The 22424-nt window shown below is 36.3% G+C and overlaps 1 protein-coding gene across 13 annotated transcripts in view; it reads right to left on the bottom strand.

Moving 5' to 3' along the window:
* Positions 1-19447, bottom strand: part of LOC100411691 (cyclin-Y-like protein 2) — a 33390-nt gene extending 13943 nt beyond the window's left edge. For 2 of the 13 annotated variants that reach the window (XR_013524996.1, XM_078345976.1), the window contains exons 1-11: positions 18918-19447; positions 16537-16596; positions 16092-16151; positions 15641-15700; positions 15185-15244; positions 14729-14788; positions 14284-14343; positions 13842-13889; positions 12199-12233; positions 5588-5688; positions 2454-2489 (exon numbers count right to left, since the gene is read on the bottom strand). Coding sequence is in view for 12 of the 13 variants with exons in the window: in XM_078345976.1 (XP_078202102.1) it covers positions 2454-2489; positions 5588-5688; positions 12199-12233; positions 13842-13889; positions 14284-14343; positions 14729-14788; positions 15185-15244; positions 15641-15700; positions 16092-16151; positions 16537-16596; positions 18918-19128 (791 nt within the window). In the remaining variant the exon portion in view is untranslated. The remainder of the gene's footprint in view (positions 1-2453; positions 2490-5587; positions 5689-12198; positions 12234-13841; positions 13890-14283; positions 14344-14728; positions 14789-15184; positions 15245-15640; positions 15701-16091; positions 16152-16536; positions 16597-18917) is intronic. The other 11 variants (XM_054242234.2, XM_078345979.1, XM_078345977.1 and 8 more) reach the window with 11 other exon arrangements.
* Between the last annotated feature and the right edge of the window lie 2977 nt (positions 19448-22424).

Here is a 22424-nt window from a genome sequence, read left to right as displayed (position 1 = left end):
ATTTCCTAGCCTCCTTTCTTTTTAGTCCTCTGTAGTATACTTTCATGATCAATTTATTTATTTTGTTGTTTGGATTAAAAACTCATCTGCCCTTTTATTTTAAAAGAGGCTAGTCTTTAACTTTAAACTTTGTAAAACTAATGCATTGTGCCTGTGTGATAAACCAGTGGTTCTCCAAATGTACTCTGTGGACCTCTGGGGATCCCGAAGACCCTTTCTGAGAAGGCCTAAGAGGTCAACACTGTTTTTTTCTTTGTTTTTTGTTTGTTTTTGTTTTTCTGAGATGGAGTTTCACTCTTGTTGCCCAGGCTAAAGTGCAATGGTGGGATCTTGGCTCACTGCGACCTTCGTCTCCCAGGTTCAGGTTATTCTCCTGCCTCAGCCTCCTGAGTAGCTGGGATTATGGGTGCCTACCACCATGCTCAGCTAACTTTTGTATTTTTAGTAGAAATGGGGTTTCACCATGCTGGCAAGGCTGGTCTTGAACTCCAGACCACAGGTGATCCATCTGCTTGGCCTCTCAAAGTGCTGGGATTATAGGCCTAAGCCACCGTGTCTGCTGGACACTGTTCTCATAATCATACTAATTCAATCTCAGAAAGTTGATACAATTTTTTTTTTACTTGAGAAAGTAATACAAAGACACTGACTACTTTTTCATAAACACCCGCCATAACTGTATAAAAGCAAAAATGGATAAAACTGCTGGTTTCTCAGCCTAAATCAAGGCAGTGGTACCAATTACATTGATGGTAATTCTGTTCTTTATTGTCCCTTACAGTTAAAAAGCAGTCTAAAATACTTAAGAATGTCTTTGTTGAGATGGTAAAAATTAATGGTGTTACTAAATCTTGACATGTCTCTTCAATATTCTGAATCAGTAGAAAGCTAAGAAGAAGCGCTTCTGCTGACTGCAGTATGGTTGTGTTTAAGAAACATTCATGATTTAATTGTCAGCAGAACAATCACTTTTTTCACAGATCATCATTTTTATTTAAAAGTACCACCGTGCCGGTGCAATGGTTCACACCTCTAAAATCCAAACCCTTTGGGAGACCAAAGCAGGTAGATGGCTTGAGCTCCATGAGAAGTTCGAGAGTAGCCTGGAAAGCATGGTAAAACTCTGTCTCTACCAAAAATACACAAAAATTAGCCAGATGTGGTGCCACACCTCTGTGGTCCCAGCTACACAGGAGTCTGAGGTGAGAGAATTGCTTGAGCTGAGATCATGCCAATGTACTACAGCCAAGTGACAAAGTGAGACTCAGTCTAAAAAAAAAGGACAACTACCATTATCAAAAATAAATGAACATGTGTTCCCAATGATAAATTAAGCTTTCCTGAGGACTTTGAAAATCTCGATCCTTCTACTGTAGGCTTGACAGCTTTTCAACACTTAAAGACTTTTAAAATAATATTGGTGGTTAAAAGTGATTTTTGACACAATAAAACATAAACCAATATATTCCAAATAACTAATGCATGATAGTATAAATGCAACATGGGGGAAAAGATCCATTTACCATGCAAGACAGATTAGTGAGTACTGATTTTAAAAAGTAGCACTTGTCAAGTTTTCACTTATCATTAAACACCCACAGCTGTCTCAAAGCTTTAAAAATGCACCTTTTACCAACTACATATTTGCACGAGATTAGGTCATGTCACTGCTTCCCTTTTTTGACTACAGGCATGCACTATCAAGCCCAGCTGTTTTTTGTATTTTTAGTAGAGACGGGTTTCACCATGGTGGTCAGGCTGGTCTCAACCTTCTGACCTCAAATAAATCTGCCTGCCTTGGCCTCCCCAAAGTGCTGGGATTGCAGGTGCCTCCCACCACACCTGGCCATCTTATTGCTTCTTAAAGCAAATTGCAAAGAAAGACCTAGAGAATCCAGTTGTCTTCTACCAAGTGTGACATTCGGGGTTTTCAATAATATAAATACATGACACTTTTTACTCTACTTTTTGTTGTAGAAAATCTATTTTCTCATTTAAAAATCTATTTTAACAATATTGTTCTCAAGGAGTATTTTCTGTTGTCACAACCTGGGTCATGGGTTACTACTGACATCTACTTGGTATAGGCCACCAGTGCCGCTAAACTTTCTGCAATGCACAGGACAGTCCTTGTGACAAAGCGTTATCTAGATCAAGATATTAACAGTGGTAAGGCTGTGAAATCTAAACTAAAAATAGATTTTGAAATAAAATCTCAATTTTATAGTTCTATGACAGTAAATATCAATATCATCAATATAAATACATACTCTTTGAGATTCACAATCATTTAAGAATTAAAAGTGTTACGGACCAAAGAAAACACAAATAATTTGCTTGGATATTTTAGTAGACCCGATACAGCTCTCGATGTCCAGAGCTGTGACCTAAAGGGCTTCATAGCTTGCAAAGTAATTAGCCAGAATAACAAGACAGTTTTTTAAAAAGCTCACCTGTCCTTGATAAGAAAATAGAAGTCCAAGGCGACACTGTGGAAGGAAAAACATTCAATATAACAATAGATATTATCAATTGTTAGGTCTGAAGACATTTTTTTAAAAAGGGTGTGGTGGAAACTCTCCTAGAGGCCCTGAAATTAAAACCTCGTAGTTCAGAAAAGTATCATAAGGGCACTTTGTTTTCATTTCTTGGGTTTTAGCAAAAATATGAGAATAAAAATGCAAGGCAATACAATACCCTGTTAGAAAACATGTTTCTGTTGATGATTATAATTTATAAATAATAACATATTTCCCTGTTATATGTTCTTCTACCCACAAACCTTTAATCACATGCAATTTATTTTATGTATTTATTTACTGTGTGACCCAGAGTCTTCCTCTGTTGCCCAGAGCAACCTTGGCTCACCACAACCTCCACCTGCCGAGTTCAAGCAATTCTCATGCCTCAGCCTCCCAATTAGCTGAGACTACAGCTTGGTACCACTATGCCCGGCTAATTTTTGTATTTTTAGTAGGGATGGGGTTTTGCCATGATGGTCAGGTTGATCTCAAACTCCTGGCCTCAAGTGATCTGCCTGCCTCAGCCAAGTTCTGAAATTACAGCTTGAGCCACCACACCCTGACTCATGCAATTTATATCTATGGCTTTTGCATAATTATTAGAAAATATATCAGTAAACATAAGCTCACATGACATCAATAATAGGTACAGCAATCCTAAAATAAGCAGTGCTAACAAGGTAGTGTAGCACGATACAGTGTAATATCAATGGCAGGTATCTTCAGTTAGTTTAACGAAATATTTATGAACACACAAAACTCTTCATATATATGTAACTGTATTCCTAAGTTACCCACTGATGCTCTGTTTCAGAAAACAAGAGGTTCTCTTACATAAGTTATGTGCTTCCATTTGCCCTCAGTGTCTACAATGAGGGTCAAAATAACTGAGGGAAGGCAAATCTCAATTTTAATAATAGGTCAATACAGTATCAGCACTTTTTAGAAAGCCTGTAACATTAGCACTTCAGAGGGATACTTCTATAGTGCATTAAGTAGTTTTCATCGCTGAAAAAATTTTAAAATCACAGAATTTGAAGTTATATCCTGGAAAGGACCAATGACCTTACAAGACATTTAATGCAACACTAATTTTACAGGTCAGGGAAACAAATCTTAAAACTGACTTGCCCAAGGTCCAAATAGGAGCAGTTTCTTGCCCTAAACTCAAATTAGGCAGTGGCTCTAAATTTTGCTGCACATTAAAATCACCTGAGAAGCCTTAATAACTGCCTCATTTTCAATAATTAGCATTGGATATAACTTTGGCCATTAGGGTTGCTGGTAGAAGTTTCCCAGGTGATTTCAATGTGCAGCAAAATTTGAAATGATTGAGTTGGGATGAAAATCAGAACCTTCTGGGATGCTTTTCTTCACATAAAGATGCTGTGTTTTCCTAAAAGGCTTCTCAGTGCCTGAAGGAAGAGGGAAAGTGGAGATTAGAGAATACATGTATTTGCAGACATGTATTTTGAAGACAAATTTTGTAAAAGTGATCCCAATGAGTTCCACCTATCCCACTGGTAACAGTGCACTACTAAATTGTGATGAACATTTTTCAAAATCTTTTCCTGAAGCCAATTTGCCCTATTAATTTGCTCAATAAACCTCTATTTCACCAAGAGTGAATACACCAAATGATCATTTCTCAAACTTGCTGACGGCAAATTAAAACTTACTTTACTTTTGAAGGTAGACTTCTAAAAATTAGAAGAATGAGGAAAAAAGCATGAAATTTGTTTGAACAAGACTATCTTCAAAGCTACTTTGGCATGCTATGCTAACACATAAAAATCGCTTGCATTCAAAAGCAGCCAGGGACTTTAGCCAAAGTAGTTTGTTTGTTTTTATGCTCAAAGATTTAAGAGACAGCCAGGTGTGGTGGCTCATGCCTGTAATCCCAGCACTTTTGGAGGCAGAGGTGGGCAGATCACCTAAGACTGAGAGTTCAAGACCAGCCTGACTAACACTGAGAAACCTCAACTCTCCAAAAAAACAACAACAAAAAAACCAAAATCAGCTGGCTGTGGTGGTGCATGACTGTAATCTTAGCTACTTGGGAGGCTGAGGCAGAATTGCTTGAACCTGGGAGGTGGAGGTTGTGGTGAGTCAAGACGGTGCCATTGAGTCTGGGCAATAAGACAAGAGGAAAACTCCATCTCAAAAAGAAAAAAAAAAAAAGAAAACAAGAAGAAAAAGAAAAAAATTGATGAAACTTGGCTGACTACAGACATTTAGTGATTACTCAATAGGTCCCAAAGCTCAGCACCTAAGACGTAATTTGTCCAATTTGTGCTGAAACAAAATTTCATCTCAACTATTGTTATAAGGGAGGGAGGAAAGTGACATTATTATGAGTGTAAACCTGCCATTTTTACAGTTACTGAAAATTGAATTTGCTAAAAAGGCTAGTGCATTCAAAACAAAATTGTTTATAAGATAGCTAGTTATATTTCTAGAATGAAAAGAAAACTTAAATGTAAGGACATTAATATTCTAAATTAGCACTTTGCAAACTGTGCTCTAAAAATCAACACTCATAACCAAGGAGATGATAATAATGTACCATGGACAGCCCCTGTCCATGATGGTGTTGGTGGTTGTTCCTTTTAAAAAATAAACTTCATCCAGAGTGCTCTCAAAGTGCATCTTTGTGGCCCATGAGGTGCTCATGCATGATGGGAGAAATTCAGATGCAGATACACTGTGGTGCCAGAGGAGAAAAAACTGTTCCTTCTTCTAAGACTAATGTCCAAAGTAGTACACATTGACTGAGGCCTGCAATGCATTGAAAAACTAATTTTTCATAAAAAAAACATTCAATAAAGACAACCTATTCTTCTCACTGCATTCAATATTCTTTTAAGGCATAAAGAAAAGCAACACTTTTTCTGAAATTGCTTATTTGCTAAGAGATTTTTCCTTCCACCATGATGTAGAAGATGAAAAGAGAAATTGATACTTAATATTTAGAATCTGGTATCAACATAGAGTTGACTCCAATTTCTTAAAGTGGTTGAAGAGGACAATCAAATGGCTGAAATAATTTTAATAGTTGTACTCACGATTTTAGTGTCGTTTCAAAATGAGGGCAGCTGGCTGTACTGTCTTCAAGGAAAATTGTCGAGCATGAACTGAATTTCAAAGAAAAACGATCCATACATATCTAAAGAAGAAGGGAAGGATAAGGTAAACTTTGATCAAAGTGTGTTTCTTTTTTCTCAGTTAAAATGTCCAATGACAAAGCATTAAGATATTTCTTACACTCCATGAACTGCCTGAGTGTGATATCATGTGCACTGTATAGAAAAACCAGTGGAGGCTCTTAACTTCCAGAGGTGATATTGAGATATGGGTTAGAAAATGCCGCTCTTAATATGCTACCTATCATCAAACCTAACAAAGATTTTATGAATTCTCTTTCTAAATAATGACAAGAGTTTAAAATACAATTTCATTGTTTTTTCTACCATGATATAAAGCAGCTGAGAATTTCTATTAATTTATTACAATAAAATGTATTGTATTAAATAATACTGGTACAAGAGAAATTTATTGCAATGAATACAAGACTAATGTATTTACAAACTTACTAATCCTACATGTATTATTTCAGGCAATACGGTGACAAAACAGGTGTTTCACATTCAGAGGTTCTGTGTGCCAGGGTTGCTAGGCCACCACCAAGTGAGGAAGCCATAGGTTTCTCTAGTCCTATTTTCTTATGTGGAGGATAAAAAAATTATCACTTAAATATTCTCTCACACCCTGAAAACAGGTAACAACTTAAAAAATTTAACTTTCATTTCATGTTTAAATAAGACTGCCATGACATGACTCAAATGAAACTCTCAGAGAATACTTGCCATTCATTTCAAAAGTTGATTGATTTCATTCTATAAATCATCTGACCTGCACCTAGGCATTTTCCTGCTATACCCTTGCTCTCTGCCTAGAAGACTGTTTTTCTCTCTCCTTGTTTCAGGAAGCTTGATTCCATCTACCTTCTTGGATCTTTCTGCCAGCAGCCACACACACACACAAAGTTTTGTTTTTGTTTTTTTATACACTAATTGATCAATTTCACCACTGGTTACAAGATACTAATTCTTGCTGAGTATTTCCCTCATGAGAAAGTATGCCTCTCCATAAGAATAAGGGAGGGCTCTTACTCTTTCTATTTCCAGCTGCTGAGCACAGAATTTTGAATAAATCAAAAACTTAAACAAGTATTTAATAAATTAATTCAGTTATAATTTGGAAAATAAGTCTTACTAAACTTAATTACACCAAAAACACTCCTAATGGTTTACTGTTTATAGGTATTATTTAAGGTAGTGAACCAAAAAAAAAAAAAAAAAACAAATCATCTAACTGCAGTCAGCATGAATAAAGAGTGTGAAATTTTATGATCTTTAACAAGAAGTGGAAGGGGTTACATAGTAGGTTAACAACAAAAACTTGAAAATAATTACACCTAGTAATTTAGTAAGTCAAAACCAAAGGCTTACCATCAAAGGTCCATGTAGAGGTCTTTCACTTCCTTGGTTAAGTCTATTCCTAAGTATTTTATTTTATTTTTTCAACTATTATAAAAAAGGCTGAGTTTTTTATAACTCTGTTATACCCTCAGCATTCATGGTTAGGGTATAACAGAGTTACTGATTTGTGTACGCTAATTTTGTCTCCTGAAACCTTGCTAAATTCATTTATCAGTTTCTTGGAGCTTTCTCGGAGAGTCTTTGGGGATTTCTAAGTATAAAATCATATCAGCAGCAAACAGTCACAGTTTGAATTCCTATTTACTGATCTGGATGCCCTTTATTTCTTTCTCTTGTGTGATTGCTCTGGCTAGGTCTTCCAGTACTATGCTGAATATAAGTGATGAGACTGGGGCATCCTTGTCTTGTTCCAGTTCTCAAGGGGAATGCTTTTAACTTTTCCCTCTTCAGAATTATGTTGGCTGTGGGTTTGTCATAGATGGCTTTTATTACATTGGGGTATGACCTTTGTATGCCAATTTTGCTGAGGGTTTTCATCATTAAAAAATGCTGGATTTTGTCAAATGCTTTTTCTGTGTCTATTGAGATGATCATGTGATTTTTTTTTTCCAAATTCTGTTTACGTGGTGTGTCACATTTATTGACCTGTGTTATGTTCAGCTATCCCTGGATCCCTGGTATGAAACCCATTTCATCACAGTGATCTTTTTAATATGCAGTTGGGAAGGACAAAACATTGCTGAATGAAATGATGGACACAAACAAAAGGAAAGACATCTTTTGCTCATAAATGAATTGTATGAATATTGTAAAAATGAGCATATTGCCAAAAGCAATCTACAAATTCAATGAAATTTCCATCAAAATACCATAATCCTTCTTCACAGAAGTAGAAAAAAATAATACTAAAAGTGATATGGGACCAAACAAGACTCCACATAGCAAAATCAAAATTAAGCAAAAACAACAAATCTGGAGGCATCAATCACATTCCCTAATCTCAAACTATACTATAAAGCCGTAGTTACTAAAACAGCACGAAACTGTTATAAACACAGGCACATACACCAATGGAACAGAAGAAAGAACCCATAAATAAACCCAAAAATTTATAGCCAAATGATCTTCAACAAAGCCAACTCAAATATAAAGTGAAGAAAGCAAACCCTATACAACAAATTATGCTGGGATAATTGGCAAGCCATATGCAGGAAAATGAAACTGGATCCTCAACTATCACCATACACAAAAATCAACTCAAGATAAATCAAGCATATAAATCTATGCCTGAAACCATAAAAATTCTAGAAGACAACCTTGGAAAAACCCTTCTAGACACTGGCTTAGGCAAAGACTTCACGACCAAGAACACAAAAGCAAATGCAACAAAAACAAACAGGTAAGACTTAACTGAAGAGCTTCTGCACAGGGAAAGGAAGGATCGGTAGAGTAAACAGACAACCCACAGAGTGGGAGAAAGTCTTCACACTCTTATATATCTGACAAAGGGCTACTATCCAGAATCTACAAGGAACTCAAACAAATTACAATTTACAAATTTCAATTACAGAAATACGCAACCAGCCCAAATGCCCAAAAGTCAATGAAGGGATAAAAAAATGTGACATACGTGCATATATTTTATATACATATTATATATATGATGGAATACCACTCAGTTACAATAAGGAATAAATTAATGGCATTCCCAGGAATCTCAATGGAATTAGAGATTATTATTCTAAGTGAAGTAACTCAGGCATGGAAAACTAAACATTGTATATTCTCTTTCATACATGGGAGCTAAGCTATGAAAATGCAAAGGCATAAGAATAATACAACAAACTCTGGAAACTCATGGGAAAGTGTGAGCAAAGGGTGAGGAATAAAAGACTACAAATCAGGTTTAGTGGATATTGATCAGGTGATGGGTACACCAAAATCTCACATATCATCACTAAAGAACTTACTCATGTAACCAAATACCACCTGTTCCCCCCAAAACTAACCGAAATAAAAAATAAATAAACTACAGCAATCTTCTCAGCAAACATAAATAAAATAAAATAAAAACTAAAGTTTATGTTTTTCTCTCTCCTTTTTCGCAGGACAAATTTTAGGCATGTCTTTAAACTATTAACTTTTTTCCTTTTTCTGAGACAAGGTCTGACTTTGTCACTCAGGCTGGAGGGCAGTGGTGCAATGATGGTTAACTGCAGCCTCAAACTCCTGTGCTCAAGCAATCCTCTGCCTCAGCTGCCTGAGTAGGTAAAACTAAAGGCATATGCCACTATGCCTGGCTAATTTGTTAGTTCACCATTTTGTAGAGATGAGGTCTTGCTTTGTTGACCAGGCTAAAAATAAATGTATCTTAATTAACTTAAATATTTGTAACACTGTGAGCATTCATGAAAAGAGCTCCATCTATGTTATGTAGTAATAAGATAATATGACAGCATATGAAGTTTGAATGAAAATAACAAACAAGGCCTTAGAAGACAACTGTAACAAGCTTATTATAGATACATCACTAAAAAATTGTCTGGGTTAATATCATTAATGATATTAAAATTAAACTTTGATTTGCGCTTTAATATAGGTCCTAAATTTGGATTAAATATAATAGATTGATCACAAACTTATTTCTTCTCCCTCTAGACATCTCATTAGTCACAAGATAAAGGTGAAGAGAGAAGGTTGAAAAGAGATAATTTTTAATAAATGCTGAGACATAAAATAGATAAAAGAGTGGTAAATAACACAGAAGCACAACTATGATGCCTCAAGAAAGTAACTGGAGGCCGGGCAAGGAGGTTCACACCTATAATCCTACCACTTTGGGAGGCCATGGAATTCAAGAACAGCCAGGTCAAGATGGTGAAACCCCATCTCTACTAAAAATACAAAAATCAGCTGGCTGTGATGGCAGTTGCCTGCAATCCCAGCTACTCAGGAGGCTGAGCAGAGAATTGCTTGAACCAAGGAGGCAAAGGTTGCAGTGAGCTGAGATGTCACCACTGCACTCCAGCCCAGGTGACAAACCAAGACTGTCTCAAAAAAAAAAAAAAAAAAAAAAGAGAAAGTGACTGCAACAGAAGCGAGCAGTCTGTCTTGTAGAACTAAAGGTGGGCTGTGAACTTAGAGGCAAACAGCACTTTAAAAAGTAGTGCAAAATGTAAAACAAAGCCACCAAGGTCAGTTGAAAATCTGTGGTTAGAGACACATCCTCCTGTTCTCCCATCTGATAAGAAACTTAGATGTGTGCTCCCTGGATATACCAAACCTGAGAATTTCTGGCTCCCAACTACCAAAGATTAAACCTCAGATATAAAGAAAACTATAAACCAAAAATGGAACTCCAACTTGCTTCCCTAACTCTGCTTTTGGAAAGCAAGTAGTCAGGCAGAAACTTAAAAAAACATTCCCAAGAAACTAAACTGTCTTGAATAAAGATCCCCAGGTAATACACTGAGGTCTCCCAAATGAAAAGCTAGTTGCTTCCACAACCTCACACTGAGTGCCATCAGTTAACAGAAGTCCTGCTTCCAAATCAAGTAAGCAAGCCAGAAACCACCAAACATTGGAGTAAAGCCTCCAACAAGAGAGACTGAAACTACACACAAAATTCATGGGACCAGTCAAAATCAGAAGCAAAACTTTTTAAAAAATGTTAAAACTCTCCAAAAATATATATATAAAAAATTGAAGGGAAAAAATTGGAAACGAAAGCAGGTCTACTGGTCTAAGCAGTGTAGCGCCTGAGTAACATGACTATCAGAAAAAAGGAACAGAGAAAATAAAAAACATTCTCAAAAACAGAGACTCTGCAGACTTAGTAGCCTCAGTAAAATGAAAAGATCCCCCACCACGCTGTTATTATGAAATTTCAGAATCTCAGATCTAGAAAAGCTCCAAAAATCTTCCAAAAACACATAAAAACGTGGTTATAAATAACGTGGCACACAATGGCAATAGATTCAAGAAAACAGGGTGATGAGAGCACAATTGCAGAATATCTTCAGAACCATAAAATTTAGATTCAACCTAGAAGTTTACTCTCTATCAAGGAAGAAAAATTTTAAGACTGGTCAGATCTCTAAACATCTCTGCCCAGGAACGTGTGCTTAAGTACAACTAGAGAGGATAACAAGACAGAAAAAAAACACAGAATCTAGGACTCACGTGATCCCACACAAAAAGGCAGTTATGTGAGATTCCCAAAAGACTTTAAAAAGATAGCACAGATAGACTAAAACATCAAGTATATCTAGGTAAAGCCACTCTATACTAAACTAGGACGACAAAAGGCCAAAGAAAGGTTGCCCACCACCCGCCAAAAACAAAGAGGAACAGATATGTTTTAGCAGATGGAAAATATCTTTGAAAGGCATGTGATAAATGCTACGACACCTGAGTGTGTGTGAGGGGAATCAGCTGTTAAAAAACAGGCAAATGAATATAGTCAGAAAATCAGCTTCATGCTAAAAAATAATGGATGTAAAATGTAAATTATATGTAAAATATAATTTAACAATTATTATTTTTCAATAAAGTGACAGACCATCCAGAGGCTACGTATTGCATTTGGCTGGATAAACCAGCATAGGCCAGGAAAAAAAGATGATCCAGAAGAAGTGCAGAAGTGCTCAGATTTCAGAACTGTTTCAGAGAAAGGATGAAGGAATATGTAATGAAGAGACACAGTGAAAACAACATATAACTCAGCAGTGAATAATATTTGGATAGTCATAATCATGTCAATATTACTGATTGAATTAAAAAGTGTGCTACAATCGAAAGAAACAGAGGGAGAAAAATAAGGTCATGGTTAGCAAAAAAGATAAGCTTTCACCTGCTGTGACAGAGGGTCAATACACCATACTGATAATTAACTTAGCTCTTTTTGTTGTTTCATTAAAAATAAGATTAAATATTTAAAGCAGATCTGTATACCACAACCAAGTATTGAAATTTAAGTGTCAGAAATCCTTAAAAGGTGGGTACACTAAGCTGAAGACTTTTTGGTTTGATAGGAAAGTAGAAGAGATTCAGAAAATCCATGAAACGAGGTCCACTCTATCACCACTGGGTCCTCATTATAATAAAAAGTAATCAAAACAGACATACCTTTACATCAAACTATCAATTCCTCAACTTTTTGACTGTTTACTTACATGGTTTCTACGGCTGTTTTCTCCTATTTCTTGTGCTAAGAATAAAAGAAAAAAAAGGTCACTTCTGACACAAATAATATAAAAGTAGTTGTGAAAATCTTACTGACTACTCCTGTGTACAATCAGAGAAAATTCCATTTAAAAAAATTAATTTCAACAATTTATAATTTAAATTTTCTGTCATGATAAATCTCAAATAACAAAACAGAAAGTAAACCAGGTCAAAATACAAAAACTCAGATTTATTTTTTGACCTGGTTTACTTTCTGTTTTGTTACATACGAGTGAAATAATGCTCATGTAAAAAAAGGCACAAAAATTAGGCCAGATAAAAAATTTAGCTAACTAAAAAATTTAATTGTTGCATATATGAGCCATGATCCATTAGTATTCTCTCATTCTGAATTTACATATAGCTTAATTACCAGAATCTAAGAGCTAACAGCTCTAAGAACTACTTGCTGGCTAGGCACCTATCTCTAGATGCATCAGAATCCCTGTAAGCCTCTCCAACCACAATTAGTGGTCATCTACTAATATGTTGCTACAAAACAAACAAACAAACAAACAAAAATGGGGTCTTTACACAACTGAAAAGTAACCAATCTTAAATTTAATATTTTGTTTGTTTGTTCTGTTTTTTTTTTTTTTTTTTTGATATAAAGGAGTCTCCCTCTGTTACCCAGGCTAGAGTAAAATGGTATGACCTTGGCTTACTGAAACCTCCGCCTTCAGGGTACAAACAATTCTCCTGCCTCAGCCTCTGAGTAACTGGTATTAGAGGCGCACAATACCATGCCCAGCTAGTTTTTGTTTTAGTAGAAACAAGGTTTCAGCATTTTTGTCAGGCTGGTATCAAACTCCTGACCACATGATCCATCCACCTCCACCTGCCAAAGTGCTGGGATTACAGGCATGAGCCACCACACCCGGCCAAATTTAAATGTTAAAAAAAGTAAACAAATTTGGATATGGTGTCTGCAGCAAAAAAAAAAAAAAAAAAGGCAGAATAGTAAGAGCTTCAAGAGAGATTTGGGCCTTGCTTTGCTTCTTATACTGCCTCCACCTTAAATGCTGGAAGGGCCTTGTAGGCAAACATTCCCATCACTCAAGTGTGAGGGACATGGAATAGCTTTTCTTTTTTCTGCTTTCATGCTCTCCAGGTGTGATAAGCCCATGTCTCTGGAAGTAAGTGGAAAATACACCTCTGATATGGTTTGGATATGTCTCCCTCTCCAAAGCTCATGTTAAAATGGGACCCTTAATGCTGAGGACAAGGCCTAGTGAGAAGTGTTTGGATAACAGTGGAGCATTCCTAATAAATGGCTTGGTGCCATTCCCATGGTAAAAAGCAAATTCTTTTTTTGGTATTAAACCAAAATGAGTTTTTCTTTTTGTTTGTTTATTTAAACAAAATGTTTTATTGAGAGAGAGAGACAGAGAGAGAGAGAAACAGAGAAGAGAGAAAGCTTCCACGAGAGAGTGTGTGAAAGTAAGACCCCAGAGGGAAAATCCAGGAAGGAGAAAAGACCTCCGATTATGTCGGATAATATGAGTTTTTCTAAAAAGTTTTTATAATACATCTGATCAAACAGGATTTTTCACTCTTTGTCTTGGCAGAAAAAACAATGTTGTCTCACTACCTGTTTGGGATTTCCTTGTTTCAGAAGGGTTGGACTCCAAAGCCCTATCTGTAAAGAAAAAAAAAGAAAAAATAAATAATCACTTATAATAATTTATCACCTCATTTATTCAAAAAGGAAGCCATCTCACTACCTCTACTTTTATTCTTATCCATTGGGAAAAGAGACAAAGAATTAAACATAAAGATAAATCCAAGACTCCTCCACTACATGACAAATTGTGTTGATAAAAAGATGGAAAAATCAATGAACAAGAAGTTGACATGTTTTCACTAACATGGTAACAAGCAAAGTATATCACGTTACAAAAAACACAAGTAAATATGTAAAAATTTTAGAAATTTAAACAAATATGAGTTTTCCTAAACACTTTCTATTATACACCTCATCAAACAAGAGTTCTCACTCTTTTTCCTAGTGGAAAAAAACAACGTTGTCTCACCATCTGCTGGATATTTCCTTCCTTCTGGATGATCAGAAGGGTCAAACTCCAAAGCCCTATCTATACAGCAAGAAAAGAAAAAATATGTAATCATTTATAACAATTTATCAACTCATTTATTCAACAAAGAAGCCATTTCTACCCCTACTTTTATTCTTATCCATTGGGAAATGGACAAACAATTAAACATAAAGATAAATCTAAGACTCCTCCAATACATGACAAATTGTATTGATAAAAAGATAAGAAATGCATGAACAAAAAGTTGACATGTTTTCACTAGCATGATAACAAGCAAAGTATATCACGTTAACATAACACAAGTGAATACGTAAATATTTTAAAAATTTAAACCAATATGAGTTCTGCTAAACTCTTTCTATGATACACCTCATCTAACGAGTTTTCACTCTCCTTCTTGGTAGAAAAAACAATGTTGTCTCACCATCTGCTGGATATTTCTTTCCTTCTGGATCATCAGAAGAATCGGACTCCAAAGCTCTATCTATACATGTATGGAGACAAAGAAAAAAGTATGTAATCACTTATAACAATTTATCAACTCACTTATTAGACAAAGAAGCCATTTCTACACCTACTTTTATTCTTATCCATTGGGAAAAGGGACAAAGAATAAAACATATAGATAAATCTAAGACTCCTCCACTACATGCCAAATTGTGTTGATAAAAAAAATGGGAAAATCTATGAACAATTAAGTTGACATGGTTTCACTAACATAACAAGTAAAGTATATCATGTTAAAATACCACAAGTGAATATGTGAAAAATTTTATAAATTTAAACCAATATAAGTTCTGCAAAACACCTTCTATTATACACCTCATCAAACAAGAGTTTTCACTCTTCTTCTTGGTAGAAAAAAACAATGTTGTCTCACCATCTGCTGGATATTTCTTTCCTTCTGGATCATCAGAAGAGTCAGACTCCAAAGCTCTATCTATATATACACAGAGAAAAAGGAAAAAGTATGTAATCACTATACCAATTTATCAACTCACTTATTCGACAAGGAAGCCATTACTACACCTACTTTTATTCTTATCCATTGAAAAAAGGGACAAAGAATAAAACATATAGATAAATCTAAGACTCCTCCACTTCATGAAAAATTGTGTTGATAAAAAGATGGGAAAATCTATGAACAATAAGTTGACATGGTTTCACTAACATAACAAGTAAAGTATATCATGTTAAAATACCACAAGTGAATATGTGAAAAATTTATTTATAAATTTAAACCAATATAAGTTCTGCAAAACACCTTCTATTATACACCTCATCAAACAAGAGTTTTCACTCTTCTTCTTGGTAGAAAAAAACAATGTTGTCTCACCATCTGCTGGATATTTCTTTCCTTCTGGATCATCAGAAGGGTCGGACTCCAAAGCTCTATCTATATATACACAGAGAAAAAGGAAAAAGTATGTAATCACTATACCAATTTATCAACTCACTTATTCGACAAGGAAGCCATTTCTACACCTACTTTTATTCTTATCCATTGAAAAAAGGGACAAAGAATAAAACATATAGATAAATCTAAGACTCCTCCACTTCATGAAAAATTGTGTTGATAAAAAGATGGGAAAATCTATGAACAATAAGTTGACACGGTTTCACTAACATAACAAGTAAAGTATATCACGTTAAAATAACGTAAGTGAATATGTAAAAAATTTTTTAAATTTAAACCTATGAGTTCTGCTAAACACCTTCTATTATACACCTTATCAAACAAGAGTTTTCACTCTTCTTCTTGGTAGAAAAAAACAATGTTGTCTCACCATCTGCTGGATATTTCTTTGATTCTGGATGATCAGAAGGGTTGGACTCCAAAGCCCTATCTATACAGAGAGAAAAGAAAAATATGTAATGACTTATAACAATTTATCAACTCATTTATTCAACAAGGAAGCCATCTCACTACCTCTACTTTTATTCTTATCCATTGGGAAAAGGGACAAAGAATTAAACATAAAGATAAATCTAAGACTCCTCTACTACATGACAAATTGTGTTGATAAGATGGAAAAATGTAAACAAAAAGTTGACATGTTTTCACTAACATAACAAGTAAAGTATATTACATGTTAAAATAACACAAATGAATAAGTGAAAATTTTAAAAATTTAAACCAATATGAGTTCTGCTAAACATTTTCTATTATACACCTCAACAAACAAGAGTTTTCAGTCTTTCTCCTGGTGGAAAAAAACAATGTTGTCTCACCAACTGCTTGAGATTTCTTTGCTTCTCGATGATCAGAAGGATCGGATTCCAAAGCCCTACCTATACAGAGAGAAAAGTAAAAAGATTTGATCATTATAACAATTTATCAACTCATTTATTCTACAAGGAGGCAATTTTAATACTCCTACTTTTATTCTTATCCATTGAAATGAATGTATAGAAATAAGACGAGGGCAGATAAGGTGGCACATGCCTGTATTCCCAGATACTCAGGAGGATAAAAAAAGAAAATCCCTCAAACCCAAGTCTGGAATTAAGGCCAGAGTAACAGTCAGACTTTTTTATTTAAAAAATAGAAAGAAGTAAATGTTCCCTTTCAGTTGTGTAAAATCAACTTTGCATAAAATAAATCAAGATGGCAATACATTTTAAAAGCAAGGCCTATTTTATAGACAAAGTATAAGATGTATTCTGGAGTTTAAAAATTTTTTAAAAAGTAAATTCAGCATATTTGTCACTTCCACAACATTCTGAAGACACAGAATATTAGCTCTGTTGAGCAGCTGTCTTCCATAGTCATGTGAGATCTCTGTCTTCATTTCTTCATTAGGAATAAAGAGGAAGAACATACACAAGTCTTCTTTGTATTGGAAGGGGCCAAAAGAGACATACATAAACTGTATTATAATCCTAAAGAATAGCAATAAAGAGCCTTTTTTGTTCACTAATCCAACACCACCCATCTATGAACTGTTGTGTAAAATCACTCACAGGCTTTCCTTACACCAGCAACCAGAGTATAAGTTTACACAAGTACTTACACATTTTGTGTATAAAGGTATAATCAATTCACATATTTGTTTATTCAAAATTCTTAAACATCTTGAAAAGTGAGTATAGTACTCCAAATTACAATGTCACATTCATCATGAATGTTAATTATTCTACCTCTGGAAAAAACTAAGAGCCAAACCAATGTTGGTTTTTTTGTTTTGTTGCTTTTTTTTTTTTTAAGTTCTGAGATACATGTGCAGAATGTGTAGCTTTGTTACATATGTATACATGTGCCCTGGTGGTTTGCTGCATCTATAAACGCATCATTGAGGTTTTAAAACCCACATGCATTAGGTATTTGTCCTAATGTTCGCCGTCCCCTTACACCCCACCCAACAACGAACCCCCCAGTGTGTGATGTTCTCCTCCCTGTGTCCATGTGTTCTCATTATTCAGCTACCACTTACGAGAGAATATGTGAAGTTTAGTTTTTGTTCCTGTGTTAGTTTGCTGAGAAAGATGGCTTCCAGCTTCTTATGCTTTACTTTTTTTTTTTTTTTTTTTTAAAGGCTAGTCAAGTGAAGCAGTGGGAGTGGAGAAGGAACAAAGAAATCTGTAACTGGTTGTGCTTTACTTTTGTATCTTTGAACAAGATTCTATTGTCAGGTGGAGGAAGGAGAAAGGGGGAGTCATGGCAGCAAACACTCTTCCACAGTTTTAACCTTCAATCTTTATGTTACATGTTAAAAGTCTACATTGACGTTTCATGTCTTTTGAAAGTTTTGACCATGAACCATCCCTAACTCTCTTCTAGAACAAGGTAAATTAAGTCTGTTAAATCACCAGAATAAATCTAGAGACACATTTTGTGTTAAAGTAAGAATTTTAAAGTCATCAGAGCCTCATAGGTAAACTCCTTTGGAGGAAAACAAAAACCCATTTTTCTGCAGCCCTGGCCATGACATTTCATACCTTTCACAATTATTTAAGCACCCTCCCATTTTCTTTCCTTTTGCATTCAAATTACAGTTAGAAAAAAATAAGCACCTATCAAGGTGACTTAAAGCAACCCATTAAGAATATCCTATCATCTTTCCCATGGCAAACTTCATTCTGATTTCAAAGAAGAAATTGCCAAATATTTCAGTATGAACTGTCCTGAGATTTAGCTACTTTAATGAAGGAAATAATTAGGCACTTACCTGGTTCCTTCACTTAGGTACCATCTGGATAGGTACAAAAAAGAATGAGATGGCTACTGGAAAGTTGGGGTATTTGAGTTTGTATTGAAAAAAGGAAGAGATATTAAAAAAAAAAAGCCTCAACAAAATCCCACAGAATAATAAACAGAGCTACAGACAAGCAGAGACATAAATGGTCCCAGGCTAGCCTAAGAGAATGAGATGAGGGAGCAAGAACTGGGTGTTTGGGAGGGGAGGAGAAAAGAAATTGACTGGACTCCGTGAAGAAAGACTAAGTGGTTGAAAAAGGAACACAAGGCAGAACCAGCCTTTGTTTCTGACCAGCCCTGGAAAAGCTGGCTACAGGCAAAAAGGAGCCTGGGGTAGGGAATGGCCCCCAGAGGACCTTGAAGACAAGAGCAGCCAGAGGGGTGGCCAGGGCAGATGGCACCGTCACCTCCTTACCTTCAGGCATCTCCCCATCACAGATGTCATGCACAGGAAGGCCCTCACCAGCTTCAACAGTCAACTCAGCAGGTTCTATGGCAGCAGCAGTGGGTGCTGCTGCTGTCGTGTCCTCAGCTGTTGCTTCACAGATTTTACACTCTGGAGGACACCCTGACACCTCATCATCGTCCGACTTGGGGCACACACAGCAGCACAGTATGTTCCCCATGGGGAACCTCTACTCCTGTCTGCTGCCACCTGTGCCTCCGCTCACAGTGTTGACCAGGCACTCCTGCTGCCCTAGGCAGAGGCTATGCCGCACTTTCAGAGATGGTCTTGCCCACTGCTCACCTGCCCACCCCACAGCCCGGCCCCAGCCGGGGCTCGGGCCGAGGCCCGCACCCTGCTGCCTCCTAAGTTGACTTGTCTGGGAGGGTCAGAAACAGTTGACTAATTTAATAGGTTGGGAACCCAACAAGCGCTGAGTGATACAACTGCCTGAAGAGTACAAAAGGAGCTACTATTCCTTCTGTAGTCAAATACAGACTGAAGCCCACTGGCCCAGGTGGAAGCCCAGACTCACAGTGCCCTGCCCCACACCTCACAATGCCTCACCCTGGTTACCACCCCTCCCCATTGCCCAGGCTGCCCCACCCTGTGGCTTATGATGCCACTGCTCTCCTGGCGCCTCCTTCAGTGCCAGTGGAACTAAGGTTTTCATTCATCACCCACCAGCTTCCTGAGCTTTTTAGTCCTAAAAACAGGGTGGTTCATTACTGGAAGCCATTTTCCTCTAGGAGTTCTATATAAAGTGGCAGTTAGCAGAGTGGGTCCCATTAGCAACCAGTTGAACTTTTATTTGTTGACTCAATATAGATAAACCTGAAATATTCCTCTCCTGTCTTTCAATGAGTGGTAGTTTTTGTCTGCAACTTCACCAAAGCAATCCCTGGGGCCCTAGCTCTACTCTCACAAAGGAGTTATGACTGTGTGTTTTGAATGACACCTTAGAACCCATCCTTCCTCCACCTCCTTCTCCAGAAAATAGAAACCTAACTTGTCCCCCCAAGCTCTAAAGTGCTGAAACTTACCAACTTCCTTTTCTCCTCTGTTTCTTCCTTCCATGGCAGGGACTTTTAGATTTTCTCTCTTTTACTAACAAACTTCTAAGTATGACTTTGTTATACAAAATCAAGAGCCATTAGGTGGGTTACCAATGTCCTAACTCAATAAAAATGAATACTGAACACCTAGCAAGCAGTATGTGCCTGATGGTGTTCCAAGTGGGCTACGCTCATTGAGCCCTCAGAAACAATCTCACTAGTTTTAGAGAAGACACTAAGATGGAGAAGGTAAGTTATCTCCCCAAGGTCACATGACTGCCCAGGCTGGGGCCATTATTTGATCTCAGGTAGTATGAATTCCCCAATTCCTCAAGCGTGACTATCAGAAAGTGCATTATTCCATTTTCACCCTGCTATAAGGAAATACTTGAGGTTGGGTAATTTGCAAACGAAAGAAGTTTAATTGACTCACATTCCACATTGCTGTGGAGGCCTAAGGAAACTTACAATCACAGAAGGGGAAGCAGTTACTTCTTACAAGGCAGCAGGCCAAAGAGTGTGAGCATGTAAAGGAGGAACTGTCAAACACATATAAAACCATCAGATCTCATGAAAACTCACTATCACAAGAACAGCATATGGGAAACTGCCCCCATGATCCACTTACCTCCCACTGAGTTCCTCCCTCAACATGTGGGGATTATAAAAATTACAATGCAAGATGAGATTTGGGTGGGGACATGACCAAACCGTATCAGAAAGTACATGTAGAAGTCAAGCTTGGAAGGGAAGTAACATTATAGACTGGCATATTTAAAAAATAGTAATTTTTTTAATGTAAATTTTAAAATGCCTCTTCATTCAACATCGTTGAAGTCCCTTCTACATGCCAGACACTGTATGTGTGAAACAGTCCCAAATTTCAATGAGGGTAGGCAGATACACAAAGGCTTAAGAAGTTCAGTTTTCTGAGGTCACACTACTGGACAGTGTAGGAATCTGAGATATAAACCCACCTCTATCTGACCCCAAATTTGACACTGCGGTGGTTTCAATTTTATTATGAAAAATTGAGTCATTGAACCATACAAAGGTGAGGAGTCTCTGTCAGATGTGTGTGTAGTGGTCTGTATAATAAGGAAAAACTGAAGGAAGCAACAGACCAATTAAGAGACTATCTAAAGGAAGACTGATGCAAAAGGCAGTGGCAGTGACAAAAGTGAGGGAAAAAATTTTGTGATTATTGGGGAGACAGAATAGGAAGTACTTGGTCATAAGATGTGAAAGCAGAAAAGTAGAGGGAAAAACAGGGCTGCTCGGGCTCTGTTGGGGAAGACTGGGTACAGAGTTGTACCTTTCTCCTGGCAGAGAATGTAGGAAGAGAAATAGATAAGGAGGAAAAGACAGTTTTTTACGCTCAGTGTCACATTAAAATGGAACTCTCTGGTCAAAGTTGAATATAAATCTCTGTAGGCTAAGTCCATTTGTGACATCCCAACATATGTTTTTAAAAATAACACACATACTAAATCAAACCATTTAGAGTAATGGGAAATTTCCTAAAATTTACATGCTAAGTATATCACCATTTTTTCTTACTTTCATGGAGCAACTCTGAATCTATGGTTAGAGCAAATGAGGTATCTTACAAAAAAATAAAACTAATATTTTAAATTTAAAATTCTATTGTCCTCAGCGAATAGAGAAAGCAACTGAAGCCATGGGCATGGACATGATTGCCCTGAGAGGTTGTGTATACTAAGAAGAACTAGAAAGAAAGAAGACCTGGAGAATAGGGGGATATACACAACATTAAGCAAAGCTTGCAAAAGTGAGCACTTGGAGTCAAGAGACTGGCCTTTGAATCAGGAATGGCTGCTTTTGTGAGACACTGGAAAAAAGATAATGTCTGATTTCATTTCTGTAACAGCAGCACCTAGCTTTTACACTTTTATAGTAAAACACTGAAACATATATTCATGATATTAAGGTGTGAAAAAGCTTCAGTTTAAAAATTGGTAATAAAGAAAAAACCTATATAACTGGACCATATCAAAATTGGTAAGTTCTATTACCAATAGACACTATTAAAAGATTTCAAAAGCAACTCTCAGTAGAAAACATAATCTACATATATAATATGTAAATACACACATGTATACAAACATCTACATATTGACACAAAATATGATTTATATCCAAAAATATCAAGAATTTTTACAAATCATTAAGAAAAAATACAAATAACCCAACAGAAGACATATGGCCCAATAAACACATGACAAGGTGCTCTGCGAGAAGTTATCGAAAAATACAAGACAAAATCTCAATGCAATACCACTATACCCACTCCAGAATATCAAAAATGCAAAAAGGCAGAAAGCACCAAGTATAGAGAAGAAAGTGAAATTTCTAAAACATTTATTTACAGCCAATGAAGAGTGTAAACAGGCACAATCAC

This window comes from Callithrix jacchus, chromosome 12, assembly GCF_049354715.1.
Source record: "Callithrix jacchus isolate 240 chromosome 12, calJac240_pri, whole genome shotgun sequence".
Classification (NCBI taxonomy): Eukaryota; Metazoa; Chordata; class Mammalia; order Primates; family Cebidae; genus Callithrix; species Callithrix jacchus.
Note: the sequence above shows the minus strand (reverse complement) of the source record. Positions and strands in the feature narration are given on the sequence as shown.